General features: G+C 40.1%; 1 protein-coding gene across 1 annotated transcript in view; it reads left to right on the top strand.

The window, feature by feature from the left end:
* Nucleotides 1-13061, top strand: part of DCAF6 (DDB1 and CUL4 associated factor 6) — a 208676-nt gene that overhangs the window by 128104 nt on the left and 67511 nt on the right. The window contains exons 16-18 of the mRNA XM_075063452.1: nucleotides 4833-4975; nucleotides 6011-6094; nucleotides 6243-6555. Of these exons, the coding sequence (XP_074919553.1) occupies nucleotides 4833-4975; nucleotides 6011-6094; nucleotides 6243-6555 (540 nt within the window). The remainder of the gene's footprint in view (nucleotides 1-4832; nucleotides 4976-6010; nucleotides 6095-6242; nucleotides 6556-13061) is intronic.

Genomic DNA, 13061 nt, shown 5'->3' with positions numbered 1-13061 from the left:
ATCGATCGTATTGGTCTCTAGGAGCTATCCCAGAGTGCTCTATTGTGACCGATCTGGACAGCACTTTGTACTCTGATGCACTAGCCAGTTACACAGGAAAAGCCCCAGGAACTTTTGAATTTCATTTCCTATTTGGACAGTGGAGACTACGGGAACTGTGGGATAGCTACCCACAGTGCACTGCTCCGTAAGTCAATGCTAGCCACGGTAGTGAGGACGCACTCCGACTTAATGCATTGAGTGTGGACGTACGCTCTTGACAGTATAAAAGCGATTTCTAAAAATTGACTTCTATAAGATCGACCTAATTTCGTAGTGTAGACATACCCTTACAGTGCTGAAGTCTAGCAAGGCGGTTCTTATGGAAAATTTGTAGAGTTTAGCTCTTTAAAATTACACTTATGGTAGTAAACTCTTTTGGACAGGGGCTCTGTGTTTATACCGTGACTGCCACAGGAGGGCCCTGGTCTATGAGAGGGGACCATAGGTAGGGGCCTCCACAATACAAATTATAATAATGGAGGAGATTACACAATAGGAGACTTCTGGTTACTGGTATGTAACCCAGGAGTAGTTTTTGTTTTGTCTTCTTTTTTTTAAATCTGCAACATAAAGTATCTTGATGGAAGTTTCCTTAAACCGAAAACCCCACATTAGCCACCCCTTCCCACCAGAACAAATAAACAAACCCACAGCTAGTATGTCTCTTGTTTCTTGGTTGAAATGTGTCATAAAACTCTCCTTTTTCGGAGATGAAACCGCATGAATGGTTTCACAAACTGAATACTATATTTCACTACTATGTAGATGGCCATGTTGCAATCCAGAATTAATTCTGGATGCAGACAAATTCTCTTCCACTATGTCAAATGCATCCGACGAAGTGGGTATTCACCCACAAAAGCTCATGCTCCAATACGTCTGTTAGTCTATGAGGTGCCACAGGACTCTTTCCTGCTTTTACAGATCCAGACTAACAAGGCTACCCCTCTGATACTCTTCCACTATATTTTTTTTAATCTACTAAACATATGTAATATTAAATGACTGGATTCTGTACTCCTAAAACTTAAAAAAGGCTTCATATTTTTAGGTGAAATGTATAAGGCAATTATTCTATTGTATGTCCTACGTGTATTAGTTCTTAATGCTTTTTGAAATAGTTAAGATGCTAATGTTTGAAAACTAATGTAATTTTTTTGTGTATTCATTTAAAATGAAAACTGATCCTACCAGATAATCTATCTAAATAGCCTGGATCTGCCCTGTTTTATACTGATATCCATCACTGTAGTAGCTGAATGTCTCCCAAGAGTAAGAACAACAGTGATAGCTCATTCTCTTCTGTCCCTGCTACCAAGAGGCAGGTTTAATTTTCTAAAATTATTTAATATGTAGAGTAGTAAGACCAAAAACAATGGCTCTCTGCTCTCATACACTTAAAATGAGAAAAATATTTTTAACTTTTAATAAACACTACAGTTCTAAAAATAAAACACATTGTACCCTGTGACAGTTCGAAACTTGTTTCCTTAAGCACTTTCAATGGGATTTTGACTCCTAAGTGCCTAAATCCCATTTGAAAATGAGATTTAGGCTGCTAAATTAGTCAGGTGTTACAGTACTAAGTGCAGCAATGCCTAAATAACCTTTAAAAATCCAGGCCTTAAGCCCTGATCCTTATATCTGCATGGAGTCCCATTGACTTCTCAGAATCTATCCACATAGATCTGGGCCTTAGACACTCTTAGGATGGGTATGATAGAAGATCGTAAATAGACTGTCAGAATCCAAATCTCACACATTTCAGATTGTTGCAAGACTGACTATCTTCTGGTGGCTTTAACTAACCAGATACAGTTTTTGCAGTGGTTATTGTTGAATGTTTTAGGACAGGCATGTTCGGTGAGAGGTGCAGAACATTAATACATTTTTAATGTATCAGAGGGGTAGCCATGTTAGTCTGTATCCACAGAAAAAACAACAAGGAGCCCAGTGGCACCTTAAAGACAAATGCCAAATAAATCTGTTAGTCTTTAAGGTGCCACCGGACTCCTCATTGTTATGGGGGTTTTCTTAACAATTTTTTTGTTACTTTTATTGACTGGTAGTATTGAATGTGCTAAAATTACGTTACTAATTTACCCACAGTTTTGGATGCTATACCAGTCAATAACATTAAAAGTCTGATTTTAAACTGGCAAAAGCACAAAAATCAGCTTCAAACTTCATGTAGGCAGAAAAGTGATTCTGAAAATTACATAAAAGAATTTGTATTTGTTTTTTCCTGAGTGGTTTCATATCAGTTTCGCTCAGTTTACAGGTTAAATTCTTTTTTTTTGCAATCATCACCACAAACTCCATTTGACATCTGCAAATCTTTTTTTCTCTTACATAATCACCTGTAGTGGTTTGATTTAGCTGACACTTGTTGATGGGTGAGGCAGAGTGGACTCAATCTTGCGTTCATGTAGCTGTTTTGGTTGTACAGGAGTAAAACTCTTGGTTTGTCAGGGAAAAAGCCTACTCACCCCTCCTTTACTAGAGTTTTCCTACCACATGTGGCCCCAGAATTAGAGCTGCCAGTCAGGGAATGTCTGTCTGAGACATGCCAATAGGGAGAAGTTCAGAGAAAGCTTATATCTCTGAGAGGTTGTTGGAAGAAGTAGCAGAAATCTCCTGGTCTCCAATGGAACATTTTTCCTTATTTTCTATCCTCATTTCTTATTTGTTGTCTTAACTCTTTTCTAGCGATGAGCCTGAACTTTATCCTGTTTCTGACCAGTTTCTTAGAAATTCACCTGTTTGGTCTTGCGTCCTTTATTGGCTGGCTGCCATTCCCACCACCAGGTTATATAAGTGGCTCTTTAGCTTAGCCATGGTTGTGTGCTAGACGCTGCTTTCAGTGTGTGAGGTCTCTCCACAATCTAATTTACTGCATAGTTGTGCCTTACTCTGCCAGTACATACTATGGAGGACAACAAAGAACAGAAAATGGAGGTACCAAGAAAACCAGGATTATTTGCGACTCCACATTATTTCCCAGTCACCTCAGATCAACTCAACAGGAGACCAGCAGAAAAGAAGCTGCAGTAGTTCAAGGGTGTTAGCTAAAGCTAGTCTTTACCTCGAACTCACTCAACCATGTGTAAATTGTCCAGGATGGTAAGTGTTAAAAGTCCTTGCATCTCTAGTCCTTTCTTGGGACAAGTAATTCATGTTCCATAGGTTGTATATTAGGATCTTAAGGCAATGGGCAAAGCAACAGAAGTTCCACAATTACCATCCAGATAAGACGAGCAGAATTCAAGCACCTCCATGGTAGCTATGGCTCATTCCTAATGCAATTTGAACTAATCCCCAAAATTCCTAAGGCAGGAGAATGTTCTCAGGGCTAGCAAGGATTTGCATGTGCCCAGAAATGGTTGAAAACACAACAAATGGTGTAAGACACTAGCTACCTCACCTCATAGACCTGAAAGCCCCGCTTATAATCATTCTGCCCATGTCCGTTTCCTTCCTTATTCACAAGAGTGAGTTTTCTCAATCCAGCAACAAACAAAGAAAAGGTGCAAGACTGAATATTCTCCTCCACTTTCATAGAGATGGTGCTCAGAAAGTTTTTCATTGCTTTATGGTTGTGGTTGTTGTAAGTTGAGAGCAAGAAGAGGAGCAGAGTGAGTTAAAACATGAGACCCCAGCAGGAAAAGAACTTTGTTTCATAAGGGTACAGACATTGCCTGGGTTACCCAAGACCCGACTTACACAAATTCACACTTAACGGAAAAAGTTCCATAAGCCAGAAATAGGATTTTTGAGTTGTGAAAATTTTTGCGTAACATATGGGTATATGTTTCTGACTTACACAAAATTCAAGTTACGCACAGCTTTCCGGAACGGAACAATTGCGTAAGTCAGGGCTCGTCTGTAAAACGATTCTAAAGGTGTTTCAGGACATGGAGGAAGTTCTGTATGTTAATTGAGAAGGAGCCATTTTCCCCATTTAAAAAGAAAAAATGTTTGCCAACAGACCTCAAATACCACTTAATAGTAACTTACGTCAAATTCTGATATTTTAAAGGTGACCACTTTAGTCCCTGTAATAGTTTATTATTTGTGTCATGACCAGAAGTTATATATGCATTTTACAGAACACAGCAGAAGCCTGGTCCTTGCTCTGGAAAGTTTACTATCTAGGTTAAAACATGTAGGGGTTATTACAACATAAAAAGAGAGGTTTAAGGTAACACAGACAGTATGTGATAATTATTCATGTACACACCTTAGTTCATGTCTCTTCCTTTTCTTATTGCAGCTGCATGTCAGGGCTTCAGTTCCTGTCTTGATATGCTATATGCTTAATTCATCAAATCCATGGTGCAAATCCATAGACCAAATAAATTCTTGTGAAGTTATGACACACATCTGCATGGAATTTCTCAAAATCTCATTTAGTACAGATTTGGTGTTTTACTACTTTAATAACTTTGTTATAGTTATTACATGATGTTCTAGTGATGAAAAAGATTTGTTAAAGGTAATTCAAGGCAATGGACACAACAACCAAAAAGTAAGATTAGATGTAGTCATATATTTTGCTTAATCAAGCCTTTAAGAATTCCACCTTCATAAAATGAGGGCCACACTTTAGAAGCTACTTCTGAAAGTTTGGCTCCAAACATCTGACTTTACCTGTATTATTTGTTTTGTAATTACTTACAGTAATACGTTGTAGGGATGTTGTACTTTATGGTTGTCCCTTTGATTTAAAATGGAACCTTCTTGTGTCTTTGCCTTATTACTGAACCATTTTACATGGGCTTTGTTGTTAGGAGCAGCACAACTTCAAGTTCTAGAGGGAGTGGAAGTCACTGTAAACCTGAAGGCCAGGAAGAAGCTCTAAGAACACACAGCTCAGAACAGACAATAGCAGAAAATGAAGAAACAAGTAAGATACGTAGTTATTCCTGTAATGGTAAGATCCCAGTTCTACTCATGGCTACGACTGAACTCAGTGGGAGTCGCACACATACAGAAATGACGGCAGAATGTAACCTTAATAGAACGTTATTTTTGTCATTTATTGCCAAGAAGTCAAAATGGATAACAGCTCAGGAAGGCAACAAATTATTTTACAAAACTAATTCCAGTTGTGAACTGAAGAGGCATGTAGCTATGTATATTCCTTAATTCTGAACTTCTGGTCCTTTATTTCTTTGTGTTATGGGAGAACAGTGAATAGTTTCTACTGTCACCTTGAGGAGGAGTTTCTTGCAGGCCAGAATTAAAGAACATTGGTGGGGTAGAGAAGGCTTGTACCACCGTGTCTATTCTGTATTTGTACTCTAGATAATTAGGGGACTTTGGTATTCAGGGCTGTTACCTTTTAAACAACATTAAAATTTACATTTATAACAAAAAACACATTTTCACTGATGTTAATCCATTTAGTAACTGGACAGTTGAAGTTGGCAGCTTATAAAGGGGGCATACAATGTTAAGGTGCAAATTGGAGAAAAATGTATTGTGCTGAATTCAGTCAACCTGTTCATTGCTGCAGGAGATAGTTGGAGTAAATGTCTGTATCAGTGAATATATAGTGAGGATTTCCAAAGAAATGCCTAGAGATATGAAGATTACCTTTTAATAAGTTAATTAACATTTGTAACTCTAGGTAATCACAACTGAGTTATCACATCTTCTGTTTCACAACATTAAAAGTAAATTAGCTACTAAAATACTTATATGATCAAGTATTGAATTGTAGCATGGACCAAGAAAGAATCTCCCACCTCACTTTTATTCTCTGATATACCAAACTGAACAATTGGTAAGTGGATTTATGGGGTTTTTGTCTTCCTCTGAAGCATTAGAAACAGGCACCTGAAGTAGCATACCAGACTACATGAACCAATGGCTTGATACAGTGAAGCAGTTTCAATGTTCTTCAGGACTTATGGTGTATACTCATGTTACTGAAATGATTATATGATCTGGTGTTTAATTCCAGGAGTCCGTAAAGATTTGCCCGAGGAAGTTACAAGTGCTGAAGAGTTGAAAACTATAGATGAAGCTGTAGAGAGAACAGAAACAGGTTTGTCTGCTGTGTCTTCATATGATTGTCTGGCTGAAAAAGGGTAAAGCCAAGCCAAATACAAAATTTATTTATAACATTTATAACAACGTCTTCCTGAGTAGACTCTATCTATCAGTGGCTAATTTTGACTGCTATTTTCTTTTAGCGAATGTTTCTGAGCATCCTGGAACCAGCACAGAAGGAGAAAGTGATCCCAATCTTGACAGCGTCTGTAGGAACCCAAAGGAAGGACCTTCAAGTGAAAAAAGCAAAGAACAAGAGAGTTCAAGTCAAAGTACAGAGTCTACTGCCAACCCAGTTAATACAAACCATGAACTTCAACCGCAGCCAGACTCTTCAGGGCTTGCAAGTCATGAAGAATCATCCACCAGAAGTACTGCTTTCCAAGAAACTGATGATAGTGATGATGATCCTGTCCTGATACCTGGTGCAAGGTATCGAGGAGGACCAGGACATAGGTTAGTAGAATTCTTTCCTTTTCTATTATTTGGCATCAGTATTTTCTGAGAGAAAACTAGGAACTGATTGTCCAGCCCCTTACAGAAGGGTCTCAAAGCTTGTGGCCCAGAGCGCCTCATAAACAACTTACCAGGAATCTTGAAGGCTGCATCTAGTTAGTATATATATATATATATTTTTAAAAGAAACTCATACAAACCTCATACTTGTTATGTTTGTATATTTCATGCTAAAGGACTAATAACAGCTTTTTATCTGAGGTCCCCGGTGATAAATGTTTGCAGTTAATCAGTGTTGTTCTCAACGCATTTTAGGATACTGTCACAATTTCAGGGCAACAATACCCGTATTCCCGTTCCATGGTCCACAAACAGCAACCACTTTGGGCTTGTGGCTCCCAGATATCACTTCTCCTGGCCAGAGACCCACATCTAACTTCCTTCTGACTGGGGGTTTTTAAGGTTCTACAGCTTCCTGATTTACACTGATCTCCCAGCCAGCGAGACTTCCTAAAAGGCCAGTGCTTGTGTTGTGCCTTCTCTCCAAGGGTTATGACCAGTGTATTGCCCCAAGTTATAATAACCATATAGCGGCTTCTAAGCAAGCACATTTATTCTTAATATGTTTTCTCTGTAATGCTTTAACTTAAAACAATAAAAACATACACACATGCTAAAAAAGTTATCGGAGGTAACCCCCAACTCCAGCCTATGGCTCTGGTAGGTTTTAGTTCTTCAAAACCCACAGCTGGGTCTTCATCATGGTTACAAGTTCATTCATGTTAAGTCCCAAACCAGAATGAAGGTGGGGCAGATTAGCCTTTTCTTTATATTGCCTTGGCCTTTGATGTTGTCCTTCTGTAACGAGTAGTCATAGAAACATAGAAATCTGCAGACAAAGACCCTGTTCTCAGGGCATAGCTTCAAAAGGCTGGGATTTTGCATAACTGGAGGTGGGGAGTTTGCATTAACTTCTCCCTAGGGATTCTCCAAGAAATCCACTTACCACTTTTTGTCCTAAAACTCCATAATTGTTTGGCACATTTTCAGTACAGTCTTTTGAGCTCCCAGGTCTTGTATAAGTCATATCTCAACCCTAGAAAGGCTGCTTACAATCCTGGGTCACAATGATACATAAACTTAATACAGTAAGGTCTTTCAAGGTTATTGCAGGAAATTGCCCATCTGTCACAGATACAATGGTCTACAGTTTGTCTTCTATATACACTGTAGGCATCCTTGGTTTGCAAAAGAACTCAGTATTGGTAGGCAGTGCTGCATTTTCCTGTAGCATGTGTTTAATACATGGTGCCTTTTCTCCATTGGTGATTGATCAAATAGTTTTGAATTTTCCTTTCTCTCTCATGAGAAGAGAACTTTCGTACCCTTTTTCTCTCGTTAAGTTCTGAATACCAGTATGGACAGGACTACTAATGATTATGAGAGTTACTAGAAAATTGTGGTTACAAGAAAAGAGTTTTGATGGGTTCTGTACAGTTTTTTTCCTGTAGAATCTAAGTACTCATTTAAAAAAAAACAACCTTTTTTGACCATTGTTACTAAGAGAGTTTCCTATATATCATATACTTGACATCTTAATCCATAACTGGCATAATAACCCTCCCATTCACCAAAATATGCTGTTGACATCAATGCCTGGACTGTTCAAATACTTTCATAATTTATTAAGCAAACTTTCAGCTATTGGACTCAAGGCAATATGTTTTTCAAATTTTTATTGTCACTTTCAGTTGCACCTTAGATATGGTACATCTCTCATTTGAGACATACTTAACACTGTATTTATATGGGATAGAGGTTATGTTTCTGTTAATCATGTGCACTGGAAATGCAAATCGTTGAAACTTAGCTGTGCTGCTTGCTAAAGAAATTAACTTGGCATCAACTTTAATGTCCTCCTTAATTGTTTTCTGTTTCATATTGGCTCTTTGATATATATTTAGGTCTTGGAGGGTGGGAAGCAGTGAATGACTCATCCAGTTTTCCCTGGGATTCATAGGTTCTGCAAAAGAGGAATTTTCCAAGGGGCTGGATGGCTATGTCCCTAGATGACATCATAGCCCAGAACACTGAGCAGTGTATCAAAGCCCACCACTGTAATTGACATTGTTTGGCACTCTTATTGGAATGTTAGACTGAATGGACCATGGAGCCTGAACTACTCTTTTGCCCCTCAGGGTTTGGCTTGAGATACATTGATGAGGCATTGTGGAAAAGCTTTTCCCTCCTGGGGTATGTCCACACTAGGGAAAAAATGTGATTTCACCACATTACTCGATTTTTACCTTGACCCATTAACACATATGAGAACTACAACTGCCCTGCCTACCCTGTTGTTTTACCACAGTTGATTAACACATGGTTTTAAAAAATAGAATAAAAAAACCCTAAGACTTTTTTCTTATTTCAAAACCCAGATGTTCATGGAGTCCCAGGTGACTAATGTTATGTAAATATCACAGATACTGTGACAGACCCAGGCCAGTGGGGCACAGGAGTCTGGTAGAGGGCAAATATACTGGTCACTGGATGAGTAGTTTTCTGTTCCCTGAGTGACCAGAGCAGGGGAAGAACTAGAGTAATCAGGAACCTGCTAGAACCAATTAAGGCAGACAGGCTGATTAGAACACCTGCAGCCAATCAAGACAGGCTAATCAGGGCACCTGGGTTTAAAAAGGAGCTCACTCCATCACGAGACGGAGCCAGACGAGAGAGGTGCCGTCGGGAGCTGGGAGCAGTAGGCGAGCGACTAGAGTGAGAGGTACTCCGCTGGAGGACTAGGAGTATCAAGCATTGATGCAGACACCGCAGATCCGGTAGATCTGTGGTGAGGATAAAAAGTGTTTGAGCGAGGTCAATGGGAAGATAGCCAAGGATGTGTAGATGTCTGCAGTGTTACAGATGGTACTATAGACAGTCGTGCATCACAGGCCCTGAGCGACCTCAGAAGTAGAGGGGGGCCCAGTTCACCCAACACTCTGCCCACTTCTGATCATGACACAGGTTGAGGACCCAGCGACTGTGGGGAGATCACTGAGGGGAGCAAATCTGCCAATAAGCGCAGGACCCACCAAGGTAGAGGAGGAACTTTGTCACAATACATAAATCTGTGTGACTTCATCCTCCAGGGTTGTAAGTTGGGCACCTTTCACCAGGAACGAATTCTCTAAACATTTGTAAAGCTTTAGACAACAAAGCAAGTCACGTTTCTGAGGCTGGAAAAAGGCCCTGGGAGTTTTCTTGCTCCTTTATCTTTCTGTATAGTACATTACTCTTTTTTAATCTTTCCCTCATCTCCTCTTTTACTGTAGCAGTTGCAGTGTATTGTCTTACCTCCAAGTCAGAATGATGGGTGAGCAATAACTTCATTAAATGCTGCTTTTCCTCCAGAGGATGTTGTGTAGTCTGCACTATTCCTTGGGAGGCTCACTAGGTACCTATGTAATGAGCCCAAAACTGTAGACATTCTATGAAAATCTCAGCAGGATTTGTCAGTGTTTTTATGTGGATTTTTTTGGCTTTGCAGCCATCTAGTGAGGAAAGCTAAAAGTCTTATTTATAACAGGTTAAGTATAAATAATCAAGGATGGTGCTCTGTCATGTGCCACCAGTATAGCCAGTATCCAGCAATCTTCATTATTTTTTCAGCAATTCTAAGTGTCTTAGCTAATGTGCAATCCCAGTTAGGATTCTTAAACTTTAATTCAGCAAAGCATTAAGTTTCCCCAATGAAACTTGAGCGAATGCTTAAACTCAGTTTTTAGCAGGATATAACTCCAAGTTCTTGTCTCATGCCACAATTTTGATATTACAGACATAACTGGTATGAGCACGCTTTTAATTGCTTATAACTTTGTCAAACTTCAGCAATTTGAGTTGAAATTTTCTATGCTGTATCTGTTTCAGGCTTTTTTATTTGTTTGTTTGTTTTAATTTCTGCCAAAATGATTCGTTCATTTGAGAATGAGGCCAGGTAAAAATACATTTTGCCCATTTTAAAAAACAAAACAATCTGGCATTTTGTTTGACAAGTTTTGGATCAGGGACTTGAAATTTGGCAGGTGGTGGTCTTTGTGTCAGGATTGTGCATTTTGCTATACCCATGAAAATCTTCCCAAATTTGGTCAAGTTATAAGCCTTTGAAAAATCATAGTTCTCACATGCTCAGATGAGACTTCTTAGATTTTAGCAGCTAAATACCCCAGAGATTCCATACGCACTGGGTATATACCAGCTTGGGGCCGGGCAGGACTTTGCCTGAAATTACAGCTCTGGGCTGCTATAAGCTGTGCTGCATCCAGGCACCTGAACTGAGAGCAGGAAGGCTGTCTGTCCTGTGCTCAGTGACTCCCTCTGCTGGGCTCAGACGAAGTGGAGGACAGACCAGCCTGATTCAAATTCAGAAGGAAGAAAAGCTAGACCTGTGGAGTCTTAAGGGAGGAGTAAGCTGAGACAAAGACCCTGTAAGATGATACTGGGACTGGAGACTGAAGTGAGTGGAGAGGAAGACTGGGATTGAGAACCAGTGGAGTGGGGGACAGGAAATGAAGGGGGGAAGGGAGACAGATCTGATTAGGCACAGGGGATCAGTTGGGACTGACTGGACAAAGACTATGACAAGGAGCTGAGATGGGATGTCAAGGTTCCTTCCCCACTCTGAACTTTAGGGTACAAATGTGGGGACCTGCATGGACACTTCTAAGCTTAATTACCAGCTTAGATCTGGTATCACTGCCACCACCCCCAAAAAAAAAAATTTTTCCCTGGGTAGCCTTGAGGGACTTCACCAATTCCCTGGTGAACACAGATCCAAATCCCTTGGATCCTAAAACAAGGAGAAATTAACCATCCCCCCTCCTTTCTCCCACCAACTCCTGGTGGATCCAGATCCAATCCCCTTGGATCTAAAAACAAGGAAAAAATCAATCAGGTATTAAGAAAAAGGCTTTTAATTAAAGAAAAGAAAGGTAAAAGAAAACCCTCTGGGAGAGAGAGCATACCAGCTACTCTCACAGACAACAGATTCCAAACACAGAGGATGTTCCCCTGGGCAAAAACTTAGTTACACAAAAAAAGACCCAGATACCCAATTTTGATTATTCCCTTAATGGTACCAAGACAAGTTACAAAGAAAATAAACATAAACCTATTTATCCCTTTCTAAAACTTACTACTTTCATAAGAGGCTGGTTCCTTGATCTTTTTCACTCCAGCTGAAATTGAGACTCTAAACAAAGGAAAACTTCCCTCCTTCCGTTTTAAACATCTTGTTCCCCCATTGGTTCCTCTGGCCAGGTGTCAGCTAGGCTGGGTGAACTTCTTAACCCTTTACAGGTAAGAGGCATTAACCCTTAACTGTTTATGACATGGGGAGACACTGAGATTTGACAAGGAGCCCAGGGATGGAGACTGGGACTGGGTATGTGGGGGAACTGGAGACCACGGTGGTGGTAGTGAAACAGACTGGATGAGAAGCCAGGAGGAAGGAACTGGGACTAGTAGAGCAAGGAGAGTGGCGAGAAGGAGCTTGGGGGTTAGGGAAATAGGACTGGGAATGATTGAATGAAAAAACTGGGATGAGAAGCCTGAGGAATGGAGACTGAGACTGGCTAGGTGAGGAGAATGGGACTGGGATGAGGAGCCAGGGTGGGGAAGAGATATAACTTGGTACCCAGGACATGTGGGGTAGGAGGAGGCAGAAGGGGTCAAGCTGGGTGGGAATGTGAAGAAGAGTCTGTAGCTGCTACAGCACACTTTCCTCCTGAGCCTGGAGTGGAACCCAAAATTCCTGAGTCTCACCATTCCTCTGCTGGTTCACACAGAGGATGACAACCTACTACTGCTATCAGTTGAACAAACCTCTGCCACTGTGATGGACATAAAGGTTTCCATCCTGCTGATGACCTATGTGGGTGTCAATATGATGCCACATGATGGAATAACTGTTATTTCAGTTCCTTTAAAAAAAAAAAAAAAAAAAAAAACCCTACTAGAAAATTACACAAACTGTTAAAAGAACAACCTTAAGTTTAAGTTGAAAAGTTAGGAAATGGCAGGTTTAAGGTTGCCTGTGCAACTTTAATTCAACACCTATGTGTATGCATTATGTTAACAGTGTTTAGTTACATACTGACAGTACTCCTTTTCCACAAGGACCACTCCTCACTCAGTGGAGGATTATGTGTAGCATTAGAATCTTAGTAGTTAGAGACGAAGATCTTAAAGTTAATTTTCGCTCAGCAAGGACAGCATATGGTGTGGGTCTGCTGCTTTGACACAAGTCCTTTTCCCAAATTCTAATCCCATCTCTGATGAATGGAGGTCCTTTGTGACCTAGGGCCAAGAACTAGGCATTTCCCTTAAGTTCCCCTCCCATATTTTTGTTTTATCCACTATTGAGGGTTCTGTTGAGTATTTGATGAAGATTGCACAATAGTCCTGTGAAGCACAGACAGTGCTGTAATAAGAACCCAGCTTCCCACTAG

Source organism: Chelonoidis abingdonii, chromosome 1 (genome assembly GCF_003597395.2).
Source record: "Chelonoidis abingdonii isolate Lonesome George chromosome 1, CheloAbing_2.0, whole genome shotgun sequence".
NCBI lineage: Eukaryota > Metazoa > Chordata > Testudines > Testudinidae > Chelonoidis > Chelonoidis abingdonii.
The sequence above is the reverse complement of the archived record's forward strand: the minus strand, read 5'-3'. Positions and strand labels throughout refer to the sequence as shown.